Raw genomic sequence first — 15,897 nt, forward strand, 5'->3', positions numbered from 1 at the left:
TGCAGTGTTTGATCTGCATCCATCAACCTATGGACGCTTTTTCAATTCCCCATTATCTCCAGGCAGTGGACATTTAGGAGAATCACGTTTTCTGACGGCTCTTTCAGAGTTGTGTCAAGCAAGCTACAGACTCTTTTAATGTAGTTCTGAATTTTTTCAAAGTAAAAGCTCTTCAACTCCAACTACAGCATTACAGTAAACAAGCTTCTTGCACTTTTATTTTGTAGGCAAACCCACTAAAGAGGAAGTGATTATGTGAGTAACTGTTGCTGCCACGACTGTGGTGCAGAAACAGTGATAATGTTTCACACTCTTGGCTTGCATTTTCCATGTTGTCTGTCAGTGGCCAAGTCACAATAACATATGGTTTTACAAAATAATTAAGTAAATATAATTTCTTAATAAATATACCTAAAGAACCCTCATTTCTTGACTGGCTACTCTCTGCTGTCTCAGAAGAGATACTTTTTGCGCTGTTGTCTGCCACTGTAGCTATCCTACAGTGGGTAGGGGGCAGTGGTAGACTGGAAAGTTGGTTGCAAATCACAACCCTCACCACTAGATGCCACTAAATCTTACACACTGAACCTTTAACCAAGTCACAAGAAGATGTTTACTGATTTCAGTCCAACTGAACACCTGAGTGTTGTTCCACCAATCCAAAACATAACAAATATATTTTACTGAACTTCAATCATGAGTTTCACTGGAATGCCTTTTTTACTAAATCGAAGGCCAGCAGCCACAGCAGTCAGAAGTAATTTTCCTGTCAGTTTTCCACCTCAGAACAGCCTCAGTTTCTACTGAATCTTTACCCACTGGAGAACATACATCATAAAAAGATATTCAGCTTTAGCGTCAGCTAAGTTTAAAGGTGGATTAATACGGTCAGAATTTAAAATGAAACATTCTCAATAAAATGTGTTCTACAATCATGAAAATCAGAGAATCTGGATAAATATATACACACAAAACAACAATTTACACTAAAGGTACATATAAGTACTGATTCTGTACCTTTGCATTGATCTGTGCTGAGAACAAACATGACTATCGCTAGCTGTCAGCTATTAACTGACGGTTTGTGAACTGTGTGTCCATTGAAGTTCAAACATATGTTGAGAGGTAAAAGGTCAATTAGCTTGTGTTTAGCTGCTGTCTGTTGGTGTGAGCACTTAAAGCTGAGATGTGGTGGCCAAGTGGAGCATCTCGTGCAAGGAGCTACAGAAGTTGTTAAATAGTGACACAGCATCTGTCTGATGGCAAGACTTCCACGCCGAGATGGAGACCACAATCCTGGAGGGGAAAAAGACAGCGTGGATATGATTGTAGTGGCTGAAAATGTAGGGAAGGTACACACAATGTCAAACTCTAAACTGCTTAATGAATTTTAACCCTACTGAGGAGGGTGATGTACCACTAGGGCAAATCAAGAAAACATTAAACTAATTTCCTTATGATGGTGAAAACTGTTTAGTGTACGCACCACTACTACTATTTCTGAAAATCTTTTCATGAACTACGAAAACCAGCCTTAATTTTGGCTCGATTGGTGGCCATTTTTGAAAGAATGTGTTTTTAAGGGGTTGGATCTGCATAATGGTCTGTAGAACCTCACGCCGACATCATGACAGTTGGAGAAAAAGATGTTTTATAAAATTTATGAAAACATGCTTATGTCTTGTCTGCCCACCTGTCATCTCTGATGCGATAGAAAAAGCCATAGCCATGGTGCACCATGGGAGCCACGGCCCCAAGAACTGTGGTGTAGCCCACCAGACTGGACGACAGCACAAAGTTACCACCACCGCCACTGCAGACGCAAACACACAACTCAGTTACAGGCAGACAGAAAGACACCCACTATCACTTTTCAATTTAATGCAATGTCCTTGATAAAATCTGTATTTCAGTTCAGTTTATCAAACGGACCATTTATCAGAATGTTTGTTGTGATCCAGTAGTATTTTTTAACCATGCCTTAAAATCTCAAAATCATTCATGTTTACCTGTTCAACCTGTTCTGGTTTAGAGACGTTGAGATTTCAATGTCTGTATGTTTGATAAGCCAAGATCAGTTGACAATATGGGCCTATGTGTCATAGTAGGACACAGGCAGGTGCATTTAATTTAATTCTATTCAGGTGAGCCAGTTCCAGCTGTGCATGTCGGCTCACTGGAACTGACCTCTTTGCATAGAGGGGATCTGTGAAGAGTTCTGGAGTGGGACGTCCCTCCTCCTTGGCAATAAGATACAGCCCAAGAAGATGCCTGTCAAAACCTGGCAACAGTGTCACAACATCAACATGAATTAATATCAGAGACACATGCATCAGTGCCCATGGCCATTACTGTCTAAACATCATGTAACACTAAGCTATACAAACAATAATACTCCCAATCAAAATAATACACGTTTTGCTATAGCAAAGTACTTTAATATGGTAACTGACAATATCACAAGTGACAGTTTAGTCAGATGTGTGTTTTTTGTTATTGTTAAATTGTGATTTGTTAATATAGTTTTCCTATGATCAGATTACTGCTAAATAAGCTAGCCATTACACGGGCTGTCTGAGGCTAATACAACAATCGAGGTATTGTAATTTACTATGGTTAATGTTACGTTTTATTCATTCACTTTTACTCTTGTTGACTGTGCACATGTTTACTAAAGGCACTGGTGTTGTACTTCACAACACAAACAAACAAAAATTATTTATATTCAGTGTTTCTTACCAAAACGTTGATGATGAAACATTGGCTTTACAACAATGTAAAGCCAATGTTTATAATATTTTAAATCATGCATTGACTGGTTTTATTTGTACATTAGGAACGTTCGAGATGCCGACTGCAGGCGACTTCAGGGGTGGGGAATAAAAACGGCGCTGTCAAGTCGGGACATATTCTACCTGCATGAGCTTACTGTGAGCTGAGATCAGTGACTGATATTACAGCATTTGCAAAGAAAAATGCCGCAAGACTGGGCAATAGTGTGGTTCTAACTTTGTGCAGTCGGAGAAAAGCGACTGCGTCCGCCAGATTCGGTGCCTCCAGATGCCATGCTCCTGCAAAGTTTTAATGTCATGTGACAACGTTACGTTTTGCAGCGCCAGCGAAAGTTGGACACAATTTCTAACCAGCATGCCTTATTTTAAGTCCTGCATGCATCACGTTAAGTCAGCGCTGCGCAGCGCCACCTGGTATCTTTGAAGTTATTCTTCCACTCGTGATATTTCTTCCTGACACGAGGGACAATGTACAATAACTATTTTGACAGTAAGTCTACACCTTTTGTAAATCCAGTTTTCATGTTACTGTGTCATTATTTTTACCTTTGTTCTAACTCTTATTTATGGCAGATCATGTTTTTCTGATTTGTAATCACTATCAGTTGAATTGGTTGTGTTTTATCAAATATTGTTTTCACTGTTTGGCAATTGCTTCCAGTAAAAAATTCAAAGGAAAACTCCTGTCTTCAACCTAGTTTTTAGAAGTGTTTTTAGCTCATTATAGCTGTGCACCTACACGTATAGTGAGGAGGAAAAAGAATTTCCATTAATGGAAAATAATGAGAGATGCTTACTATGTAGAAATATCAAGTAGTTACATGTACAAACTAACCTTTAAAAAAAACCTTTTAAAGCAAACTAACTAACTAAGGTTACTTTTTTAAAGCAAACTAACCTTTTCCTTCCTGGGCTTCAGCCATCAGTTTGTTGTGTTTATTGAAGGCCACCAGCAGGGCTTTCCTCTTGGCATTAACCTGACAGAAAAATGTTTACGTAGCATGTCAAATGAGCAATGACCGCTTCCACCTCCTTTGTTGGTGGGATTTTACCACAGTGCAGGGTTTCAGACATACACACACTCACGTCGCACGAGGGGTCCATCATGGCTTCACACCACTTCAGTGCCTCCTGGGTGCAGGGCCGCATAGTCTCCGTCCTACCGTGGTAGAACTTGCGAGTCATTGCTGTCTCATAACAACTTCCTGGCCTGAGAGGCAAAAGAACAGACATTCAGGGTCATTCACTTCTTAGACTTCAATCATCGGTACATTTTAAACCAGTACATTTTAAACCAGTACATACTTTTTGTATATTCTGTAGTAGGCCAACTGCATTGCTAGTTGAACAAAAGTGTCTGGATGCAGCTTTTTCTGTTTGATGGCTGCTTTTCCAAATGCAGTGAAGGCGTAACACACCACCTGCAGGTCCTGTGTCTGTAAAACCAGCGACAGAGAGGACAGTCACACAGCTGCGACTACGGACAAGTCATTTGCATCATGTTTTTTTTCTAGCATAGTAGCATAAATTCGTATTTAATATTGGCTAACCGACTCCAGGTATTGCTGTTTGGCGTGGCTGATGTCACTCCGGACTTGTTCGTCCACAGTAAACACCAGCTCTTCAGGAACGGGCACGGGTCTGACTGCGTCTGAGCCCTAAAAAGCACAGATATCAATATGTATCATTCAGTAACAAGTACTATTTTACCTAATGTACAGAATCAAGTAATAGTCAATGTTTACCTTCCATTTGCCTTCTGCAGCTTTAATTTGCTGGTCCAGATACCAACACATAGACACCAGTACCATGGCATCATATGGTGCATGCTGAAAAACAATTTGATTGAAGGTTTCAATCTATTATTTTTAACCCCTTAAGAAAGTTCTGAAGTTTATACATAGTAGAATTTTATCCGAGACACCAAGACGAACAGCATTAAAAGAAATGTGTCTCTAGCACGACACACACATACAAACTCACATCACACGTGGATCCAAAAGTGCCATTGGCGAACACGAGTGAATTGTACGATTTGTCACCCCAGCGGATGGTGGCGTTGCCTGTAAGGGCTTCCCGGGTTATCTGTGTTAAGAATCGTAATTACACACAACTATTTTCTTTTAGCCAGCCAGAGTAAGTTATGAAATCATACTTCAACTTTGTGCAGCCCCCACATTTGTGTAGTTCTCTGGAGTAGAGTAGGGTTTTGTTTCGTCCAGAGATACGACGAACAGGCTGCTCTGGATGGTCTCCAGGATGGTCTTATTGTGTGGATCAATGCTTATTAGATGCTCCCTGGCCTGCAGAGACAGTGAACTGTTAAATGCTGACAGTAGTGATCCTGAGTATGCTTTGTGTTATTAGAATGTTTTCACAAATGCAATCCATAATCCATTTTAGATCTTATTTGGCCAGATGAACAGCAAAGTCTCCAAACGTGAGCACCCTTACTTTCGCCCAGCGAGTCCTCTCCTCTGAGGTGAGAGCAGCCACTCCATCTCCCTCTGGCTCTCCCTCACAGCGCTCTGTCACATAGCTCAACTGCCTACAGGTGAACACAAACACACACACACACAGAAAATAAAATAAGGAACATTACGACATGATGAGCCTCGTAGCTACTGTAGCTAGCAGTTGTGACAGTGTTTGCTACGGGACTGATGGTGCTGCCTGAAACTCTACAGAAAAAAGGATAAACAGCATCCTGCATGAACAATCCATTGTCAACACAATCTGACTTTTAGTTCATGAGTGTGTTAAGGTCTCCTGACAGCCTGCACTCAGATTACTGCCTACAGCAAGATAACATATTTAAGACTTTTTAATACCTTCTACACCTTTTTTTAAGGAAACTGAATAAAATACTTTTCAAGACTTTTCAAGACCTGCAGTTTCAGACCATGCATTGTTACACGATTGCAGTACAGTAGATTCAACAATATGGAACATGGAAACTTGAACACCACCAGCCGGGACTCAAATTTTATATAAAATTTAAAAAAGTATTACATGTAATTCAAATCATGAATGAATCATAAAAACAAAGTTTTGTTCACTTTTTTTTTTTCAAAAGCCAAAAGATCTGTTTGTTTTCTTTTCCATTCCAAGAAAAATTAGATCCAAATATTTCCTATACAGCAGCAGTCACAGGTATTATCATTCCTATAACATTCAAATGTTTCCTCTGTCCTTGCATCTCTCTCTCCAACCCTCAACCGGACGTTTGTTGTCTTGGTTACAAGGTTTCATATTCGGATTTAATTCCTGACTGGTGTGTACTTGTAATCACTACCTGAGTAGTTCTGGAGGGGTGAGGATCTGTCCGTCATAGAGAGCGTCAAATGTGAAGATCCGTCCACGACACATCACTACCAAATGGGAGGGGCACGGACCCTCACGCTCTGTGACACAGCACAAAATGCGCTTACACAACAGTGATATGTAAACTGAGAAAGTGGGCTAAAGAGCAGGCAGGTGTGTCTGAAGGTTAGAGATAAGAGCCGAGTTTAGTCTACCGGTCTTGAAGTAGTTACGAATGGTGTCCTTCTTTACTCCAGGTACTTTGCAAGTGCAGAACAGCATTCTGAACTGGTCCATATCTAATGCTGTTTTGCCAGCTTTCTGAGGAGCCAGCCTCTCCCTAAAACATCCATATAGAAGAAAATAAAACAAATCACATATATAAAACATGACTCGTAAATGTAAAAAAGTGATAAGAAATGTGTGTGAACATCCTCACGTGCGGATCAGGTTCCAGTACTGTAGCGTATGCCATGTGTTTATACTGGCCCTCTGTAGATGAGTTCCCTCTGCAGGGGGCCAGCAGTGCTCCAGGTAGGGTCCCGGGCCGCCAAAGTTCACATTCAGCTGAGAGGGGATGCGGACCTCCAGATAGGCAACATCTAACCACCATTCTTCCAGCTGGGAAATAAAGACGTCAGGTAAAACATACATGACCGAAGTTGACATCTGTAACATTTAGAGCGCAATTACACACCCAGTTTTTCTTTGTCCTGGCTCTCTGCAGTAGTTTCAAGTGCAGCTCTTTCCCAACACCCTCTTGAAATTTCTTCACAATGTCCGCTGTAGCCTTAAACTCAGTCTCAGATGCAAATGGATGAACTGATGGAAAACATGGCAGTGCAAAAAGAGTCAGTCTGTCAAGCAAGAGCACCAGCATCAGCTTCTGGTCTTTGGGAACATTAATGCCTATAAATACAGTACAGTTAATATGAAACACACAATCAAACATGCAATCAGCTTTTTGACAGACTTGTATGTGTCCTGTTACAATATTCAGAATTAAAGACCTACTGATTTTCACCTCTAACCACGGTGTTCTGGGGAAAAGAATTGTTGTACCTATGACTATGACCTATGAGGTAAACTCATATCATATAGTTTCAGTATTGATGGTATATTTTAATTAAAACATTCATGCACCCATTCATTTTTGCTCTAATCCACCAATTTTAGATACACCAGGAACCAGTTCAAAACCAAATTATGTTTGGTTGGGCTTTACAGGGCTAAAGGGCAAAATTACAGAATCACACTTCTTGCACTAGAGCTGCAACGATTTATCAATTACTATTAAATTAATCGCCAGGTATTTTGACAAATCCATTAATCAGTAGGAGTAATTATTTAAGAAAGAAAAGTCAAAATTCAATGTGAATATTTTCTGTTTTCTTTACTTCTCTATGACAGTGAACTGAATATCTTTGGGTTGTGAACAAAACAAGACATTTGAGGACACCATCTTGGGCTTTGGGAAACAAACAACTAATCGATTCATTGAGAAAATAATCAACCGATTAATTGACAGTGAAAATAATCACTAGTTGCAGCCCTATCTCACACTGGTAAATATTTACATACAGACAAATAGCAGCAGTGAGCAGTTTACACCATGTTGAATTTTCTTAATTATTTAAAGCATTTTTTTGTGTAAATATTTGAAGTTTGCATGGTAAATATTTACAAAACCTGAAACAGAGTAACTCAGCAGGTGGTACAAAGCTACTATCCTACCTGCTTCCAGGTACTTGAAAAGGCTCATCTCTAGTGACGGGACAGGCAGCGGTGGCAGGCTGCTTTGGTACCCGAAGGTCCGCTCTGGCAGAGACTCTGACAAATGATTAGCCATTTCTTCCTTCTGTAATTTAAATAACACGTTTCAAATTATGTCGTAATTATACAGAAAAGGGGCGCAGTTAGCCCAGGTGGTAGAATACTTTATACCTTCCACTTTATACTTTACATTACAAGATGATGAGGATGATGAGGTTGTTCTCCATGAAAGCCTAAATAGTTATGTACTTCAATGATGGTTATTATCATCATCATCATTGTCATCATCATCTTCAACCACTTACACATGGTCGGGTCACGGGGAAAGCAGCTCCAACAGGGAATCCCAAACTTCCCTTTCCCGAGACACACTAACCAGTTCTGACTGGGGGATCCCGAGATGTTCCCAGGCAAGTGTGATCTCTCTCCCTTGTCCTGGTTCTTGCCCGAGGCCGTCTCAAAGCTGGACAAGCCTGTAACACCTCCCTAAGGAGACGTCTACCAACTGGCTCCTTTCGCCGCAAAGGAGCAGAGGCTCTAGAGTTCCTCACTGACGACTGAGCTTCTCACCCAATCTCTAAGGGAGATGCTAGCCACCCTCCAGAGAAAAACCATTTAGGCCGCTTGTACGCGCGATCTAGTTCTAGGTAGGTGAGGGTAAGGTAGAACGAAAACTGACCAGTAGACTTTTCGTCACGATGGTGCAGTAATACCTCCAATACTGCAATTTTCCAGCCAGTCTCCCGGTCCAATGTCCCCTCATTCGCGAACAAGACCCCAAGGTACTTGAACTCCTTCACTTGGTGTTAGTACTCATCCCCTACCTGGAGTAGGCACTCCATCGGTTAATTGCTGAGAACCATGGACTCAGACTTAATCGTCATCCCCACCACTTCGCGTTGAGCTGTGAACCGTTCCAGTGAGTGCTGAAGGTCAAGGACTGATGATTCCATCATGGCCACTTCCCTTCATCTGTGATGAGATCCCCAGCCCACTGAACTGCAATCCCTCCCCACCCCTACTATGCCTCAATATCCTGTCCATGAATTTCACAAACCAGTGACAAAGCGCGTGATGATTATTATAGGTTAAGCTACACAGCAGTATATGACGTTGTTAAAATTAGTCCCACCTTTACCCTCAACAACAATTATAACAATAAAATAGAACTATAATATGATTATATAATAGTTATTATTTTGAAATGGGCCATTCGGCATAGTAACTTCTTATGTACTTTTACTTAAAGTGGTCATATTATGCTCATTTTCAGGTTCATAAATTTTATTTAGGGCTTCTACAAGAATAGGTTTACATGGTTTAATTTTCAAAAAACACCATATTTTTGTTATTCTGCACATTGCTGCAGCAACTCTTTCACCACTACCAAGTGAGGCATCTCACTTCAATTTGATCCTTGTTGGGAGTTGCACATGTGCAGTACCTAGTTAAGGGCTACTAGCCAATCAGAAGGTAACCAGTGCTTCGATTCAGCTGTACATGTTCCCGAACCAGCTTCACAACCAAGACTGGAGCAAGATGCTTCAGAGTAGTAAGTTATTCATCTGTAAAAAATTGATCTTTCATACGTAACATTTTAACTGTACACTGTGTCTACATCATACTAACAACTTTATGTCCATTGACCGCGTAACCTTCTGTAAGGAGGGTGGGGATGAGGGAAGGCAGCGGGCGCACATCTTGTCACTGTGTGTTTTTGGGGGCGTGCCACACTAGGCTAGTATTATGATGCCTGCTACAAAGTGATGTAGATAGGTTACAAAAGTAAAGGCTGGACTACAGTCCAGCTGTTTTCAGGCAGTTCAGAGCAGTGTTTTCTGTGGGAGATGGTAACTCCCTTTGGCGTGGACTTTGGCTTTTTCACTTTGCAAAACTATTACATGCAAAAAAAAATAAAAGATATGTAACTCAGTATAGGAGAGGGAAAAAGCTAAAAAGCATAATATGACCTTTAAGTAAAAATTTTAATCCAGGATTTACTTGTAACGGAGTACAAAAATAAATAGTACTTCTTCCCCCACTGGATGATCCCTGAGCAAGTATGCACAGTATACAGTAGATAAGAGATTAGAATTTCACTGTTCCCACAGTCAGTTTAGCATTTGGCGAAATACCCCCAAAATATGACTTTTCCTGCCACTTATAATATCACATAGTTTGTATGCTAGAATAATAAGTAACGTAGCTTTAAAATGTTCATAGGCTGTGTTTCTATCTTTATCAAACATTTTAGTTCATAAACTGTTTTTTACGACCCGATATGAATCGATAAATGTTGTTAGTGTAACTTGGCTTACAGAGTACCAACCTGCATGATGAAAGCACTCAGATATTAGGATTTTTTTACTTGTTTATAAGTTAATAAATGCAAACGGACTTAACGGTTTCCCTTAAGCTAGCTAACGTTACTCGTCAGTCTGAAAACGTTTGCACTCGTTTAACCTTATTATTAAATCAAAAGGACCTCAAAAGTTTTCAGTGCACTAGCTAGTTAAGGTTACTGAGCTGTTAAGGTGCACTAGTTAGCGAACTTAACGTTGCTCTCGCTCGCCTTCGGTTTTATACCAACAACGTTTGACATGTAACTTAAGTTAGCGTTAGGTTAAACTTGATTAAAAAACGTCAATCGTAGCTTTCAATCACCTCTGTCAGCTCACCTTCTTCAGGATATGTTGACTTTAGTTTACAGCAGAAATATCTTTAGCCAGCTGGCAGGTGAATTGGTTGAAAGTGTTGTTGTTTGCAGCTGCAGCAGCAGCAGCTCTTCCTCACCTTTACCCCACTGAACACCCGGCGCCAGCCCGGAAGACCCCACTGCTCATGCGCAATGCACTTGACCTACATTTAGTCAGTGAAATAATGAGGCATTGATATCAAGTTTATCTGCTGCAGAGGGGTGAGAGGTGGATTGATTTAGAGGCCGTGGTAACAACCAAACGACCAGAATGGACCATAAAACTCGGAACAAGACCCACAATAGTTCTACACACAGAGGGGACTTACAAATTAATAACGTTTTAGCAGTGAAAATAATGAAGGTGGACAAACAGGTCCACAGGTCAATGTCACATTAAACCTTTCTCAACAGCCAAATCAAACAATTCTTGAAAATGCACTATATAGCCAAAAGTATGAGGACATTTGTCTACACAGTTTTGAGTATTTTTGGTGTGGCTCTGTTCATAGATTGGACTACATCTATTATTCCAATGATGGGGAATCATATAGAATAGTCTCATGTAATAATATATAATAAAATACGCTGTGTTGCCAGTTTATTAAAACCAATGCAATCTAATGCAGCAGTCCTGCAGTGATTCCTACCTTCGTGGACGTTATATTAATGTTCTGTTTTCAGAGAGGTGTTGATTCACCTGCATGGTTATTTTGGAGGCTGCGGTTTGTGGTGCGGTTGAACTGTATAGCGTTATGTTGACAGACGATTATTTTGTCTACCCCATTTATATCAATAAAGGTACGCTAAATAACAAGAAACAACAAAACAAAAACATTTCAGAAAGAGGTTTTATTTTCAAAATATTTGCAGAATGTTCAGATTTGACAGCATTTAATTAGTCATGTTCTGATTAGGAATCAAGCTACACATCAAAGTGTACAGGCATTATTATACTAGATCTATATAATATTTTGTTTTGTTTGTCTCGCCGTGTGTTGTTGTTTTATTGCTACTGTTGCAGAACCAACTGCCCCTCTGGGACAAATAAAAGCCTCGAACTTGAACTTATATATTTCTTATACATGTGGATTATAACAATTAACTATATAAATTAGATAAAATAGCAATTAGAATTTTTTTATATTTTAACCTTAAAGGATGCATGGGAGTTCAATTGCATAAATGAATAAGAATAAACTATGTAAACAAAAGACAAACCATGGAGAAATATTAAATCACACTTTATGCTGCATATTTATGGCCTCTGAAAGCAGAAGGCTACTTGTTATATAGTCAGCAGCAATGTTTTAGTAATTCAGTTAGTAGACTATAGTTGTTTTTTGCATTAACTCGGCTTCTTCTTCAGTTTATTGCAAATCTTACAGGCCATATTTGCTGATGATTTCCTTTCCAAGTGTAATGTAGGCTGACATGGCATCATCCTTGGACATTCCTGAAAGAAGGTGGACATACAAATTATCTGGATTAAAAACACAAAGTATCACTGTGTTTGCTTACTGATACGTATAAGAATCCTGGCATCATTGGTAGCTCAGAATGATGCATTAAATTGCAGCTGATAGCAAGCAACAAGCCCTGTCTTTTAATTTTACACCTACAAGTATTTCTTACCTTTCCTGGAGCTCCAGGCGTCCCACTTGGCTTTTCCTTTAAAGTCCAGCGTTCCTGGTCTTTCTACAAATGTGACACAGAGAGGAGGAAATGTTCAGAATATAGAGACCATTGCATGGAAATGATACTGTTTTTTACTGCAGCAAGAAACATCTCAAAAATCTGTCTTTTTCTGTATCGGCCTGATCTCGAGAAGGTCATCAATGCTTTAATATCATCTTGGTTAGATTTACTGTAATTCATTATATTAAGAGCTAAGCAAAAAAAAAATCTTAACGTCTTCAGCTGGTAAAAAATGCAGCTGCTCGGCTTATAATAAATACTAGAAGACAAGATCACATCAGTCTTGTTTTAGCCTCCGTTCACTGGTTACCAGTACAGAATTGATTTTAAGGTTTTACTGATCACATTTAAAGTACTTCATGGTTCTGCTGCTTGTTACATTGCTGAGTTGCTGCGCCACTATGAGCCAAAACGCAGCCTCAGATCCTTGGGCAGGGCTCTGTTGGCTGTTCCAAAGTCCCGGCTCCAGACTAAAGGTGACTGGGCATTTGCAATCATGGCCCCTCAACTCTGCAACGCCCTGTCCAACAACCTGAGGCTTGCAGGATCTGTGACATCTTTTAAACCACTTCTAAAGCATCCAATTTTAAAAAAGCCTTTTATTGCTAAATTGTCTCACCTGTTTATTAATACTATCATTATATAACATTATATCACTGTGGGGATCTTTCCAGTTGAATTTTTTATAACTTTAATTGCCTCAGTCCTGAAATGTTTCCTTCATTAAAATTCTTCAACCATGTAAAGCATTTTGTAACTTTATTTTGATAAGTGCTGCTTATTATTATTATTATTATTATTATTATTATTATTATTATTACTATTATTATTATTATACCTGTGTTAATGTCTCCGACAACTGCCTGCTTATAAAGGCCGTACAGGTCCAGCAGCTCCTCATCCGTAGGCCTCGTCTTTACCTTTTTCACATCCTCTGCAATCTTGTCAAACTCTGCCTGCAGGTCAGTAAAGAAACAGTCAGGTCACTCTCTATTACTGATAAATAATTCAAGAGGTATCCATTATGTTTGCACAAGGTAAGCATGGTTTTATATATATATATATATATAAAGTTTCAGCTCTTTGCCAAGTCTGACAGAGGAATCAGTTGAAGGTATTTGGTGCAGTGGGAGTGTATAATCACATAATATGAGAATGTGCATATTAATCAGTTACAACACTGAATAAGAAATCTGGGCATAGTATTCTAGTCATGGAGCAAACCCTGGGAAACCTTTTGTTGCATAAGCTGGAGACAAACAATGGGCTTTTATTCAAGACCACAGCCTTTGTGCCTCCTTGAATAATCTACTTTACAAAAGATCTGGGACATTGCAGACCATATCATTAATATAGAAACCATTTAGGTTTGCACAAAAAAACATGAAAACTCATAAACTGTGAAAAAAAAGTGTAGGAATGTAGTTCCTGAAACCACTTAAAATGCTACAGAGATTAATCTCTAAACTATTCATCAAAACTGTATCTGGGCCAGTCAAATACTTTTCATCATCCTATTAGTTATCCATAATCATGCATTATAATATTTTCTTGTTTGTCTCATTTTATAGCAATCTCCAAAACATTAATTGTAGCTGCAGCGTCAGGAGGACCATAGAGCAAAATATTGAATATATTTAGACTTGTTTTTCTTACATTCACACTGTCAAAGATGGATGACACCACATACAGTAGGTTATATGACTCCACCGGTACAACCGTTATTCATTTCATAGCGGTAATCCGTGCATCTCCGGTATAATACTGCCAAATAACATGAAAACAAAAGTAGTTAATATTTTACCTGATGAGACATTTTCGCTGCTGTAGACCCGTGGTTTAGTTGAATGTAATTTGCCCTGTCGGCTGGACGTCTTTGTGCAGCTGTAATTGCAGCACAGCTGATCGACGCAAGACCATCGCTGACCAAGGAGAGGCCTGCAGAGGAGGGAGCAGAGAGCTACTGAAGAGCTGATTGGATGCCGCTGCCTGTCCCCCTCTCTCTCTCTCTCTCTCTCACACACACACACACACGCGCGCGCGCGCGCACACACACACACACAGTATAGCTACTGTGCTTTTACCTATGTAGAGGAATAGAGGATACATATTCTCAAAGGTGTTGTTAGGATCAAACCCTATTTAAACTTTATTAAAATATTTATTATATAGGGTTTAACCACAAATCCTTTGAAACATCTGTTTTTTTTCCGGTATCATTTCTGCCACACTATGAACATAATGTAGTAGTAATATGGAGCCGTGAATGTCGTTCTGTTCATTGAACGCTGGTCTGCGCTGTGGCACCTTTTAAATAAAGTTATTTCAATTCAAACAAAAATGGCGGCGCCCTGTGGCCCACCTGTGTTGTCGGACTGAAAGAGAGTTTACAGCATTAAAATCAGGTAAAACCTCTTTAGTTTGTCAGGTATGTTGCTGACTGTGATGCTGATGCGGTTATAAGAACACGTGTGAAGGGTTTCCATTACAGTGGACGGGAAACACGAACTTCACTTAATTTGACAGTGAATGCTTCTCTGACCATCAATCTCAAAACTTCTTCAGAGACATAGTCATTCAACTCTAGTTTAAATATTGCATGGAATCATCAATAATCACACCCAAAACAATGTCACAATATTAATGATCATTCTTTATTTATTGTATTTATTATTTTGATTATTCTTAGGCCTATTGTAGGCTACTGCCCAGTTCAAACCTTGTTAATATGACCCGACTTATACTGAATCTTTGAGGACCACTCATTGGTGGGGAATGGGCTCATTTTTCGGGAATGTATTAAATTTTGGGGGGTTTTTATAGGAGGAAATCCCTATAGCTGTTTTACACTGTTTCTAAAACGTGTTCATTTAAAAACGAATATAATTTATTGTACTTCAACGCACCACAAACCAACAGCCCATACAGTCAATGGGAAGGCGTCACATTAGAGGGTCCCTGAAGATAGTCCCCAAAGCGCTACCAGCTACAGGTGTGCTGGAAGCTGCAGGGATGTCGATAGGTACGTGTCCTGCGTTACATTGTGAACAACAAATCCGTGTTGAAATCATAGAAATCCTGCTCTCTGTTCATAGTGTCAAGAAAATCCTAACGATACCCATCCCTAAACAGGAGTTCAAAGCTACAATTTATCTAAAAACACACATTTTATTAATGACCCACTCAAGGGACCACCATCAACGGGACTCACTACATTCAAAACCAAATCAATATCACTGAAGCTGTGCAGAAACTCACCAAAATGAATGATGGCTTTCAAATTTCAAACATTGGTGGAGTCTCTGACTGAGTTAATGTACTGTTAATCTTGATCATTTGACTATTCATGTGTTTAGTGTTGTTGTTGTTGGAGAGGAGAGCCGGAGAGGAGATGGCAGCAGATCAGAGAGTAGTAGGATAACATGTTTTTTGGAAAGCAGTGTCATCAAGAAAATAATCTGTAGTATTCTGTGGTGTCCGAACAATAATGCTGCAATGATGTGTTGAGAAGAAATCCGCTTGACACTGTTCTTGATCTTAAAAGTTTATTACATCAAGGAGTTCAGCATCAATTACAAGCTCTGCAGCAGCTTGGAGAGTGACCCAGCCCGATGACCACTCTGTCTCTCTGTACAT

At 39.6% G+C, this 15,897-nt stretch overlaps 3 protein-coding genes across 4 annotated transcripts in view; 1 reads left to right on the forward strand and 2 right to left on the reverse strand.

Moving 5' to 3' along the window:
* Positions 1-599: 599 nt before the first annotated feature.
* On the reverse strand, positions 600-10,688 carry crot (carnitine O-octanoyltransferase). 2 transcript variants are annotated; one of them, XM_046045591.1, is made up of 17 exons: positions 10,547-10,688; positions 7,830-7,953; positions 6,793-6,917; positions 6,535-6,716; positions 6,311-6,435; positions 6,088-6,196; positions 5,247-5,340; positions 4,970-5,095; positions 4,776-4,877; positions 4,538-4,621; positions 4,343-4,450; positions 4,098-4,228; positions 3,879-4,002; positions 3,691-3,769; positions 2,188-2,281; positions 1,694-1,813; positions 600-1,296 (listed from the first exon to the last, which is right to left on the reverse strand). In XM_046045591.1, exons 2-17 carry the CDS (start codon positions 7,942-7,944, stop codon positions 1,176-1,178), a joined length of 1,839 nt encoding a protein of 612 aa, XP_045901547.1. In that variant the 5' UTR covers positions 7,945-7,953; positions 10,547-10,688; the 3' UTR covers positions 600-1,175. The 2 variants fall into 2 exon arrangements, with proteins under 2 accessions (XP_045901547.1, XP_045901548.1); XM_046045592.1 differs by having other exon boundaries at positions 10,533-10,673.
* A 708-nt stretch (positions 10,689-11,396) lies between these two features.
* acbd7 (acyl-CoA binding domain containing 7) lies at positions 11,397-14,190 on the reverse strand. Its single transcript, XM_046045593.1, has 4 exons — positions 14,066-14,190; positions 13,100-13,217; positions 12,199-12,261; positions 11,397-12,019 (listed from the first exon to the last, which is right to left on the reverse strand). The coding sequence occupies exons 1-4, from the start codon at positions 14,075-14,077 to the stop codon at positions 11,946-11,948; spliced, it is 267 nt and encodes an 88-aa protein (XP_045901549.1). The 5' UTR covers positions 14,078-14,190; the 3' UTR covers positions 11,397-11,945.
* A 369-nt stretch (positions 14,191-14,559) lies between these two features.
* Positions 14,560-15,897, forward strand: part of rpp38 (ribonuclease P/MRP 38 subunit) — a 4,869-nt gene continuing 3,531 nt past the window's right edge. Inside the window, exon 1 of the mRNA XM_046044958.1 lies at positions 14,560-14,666. The gene's annotated coding sequence lies outside the window, so the exon portion shown is untranslated. The remainder of the gene's footprint in view (positions 14,667-15,897) is intronic.

The sequence above is a fragment of the Micropterus dolomieu genome, linkage group LG03 (assembly GCF_021292245.1).
Source record: "Micropterus dolomieu isolate WLL.071019.BEF.003 ecotype Adirondacks linkage group LG03, ASM2129224v1, whole genome shotgun sequence".
In the NCBI taxonomy this organism is placed as follows: Eukaryota; Metazoa; Chordata; class Actinopteri; order Centrarchiformes; family Centrarchidae; genus Micropterus; species Micropterus dolomieu.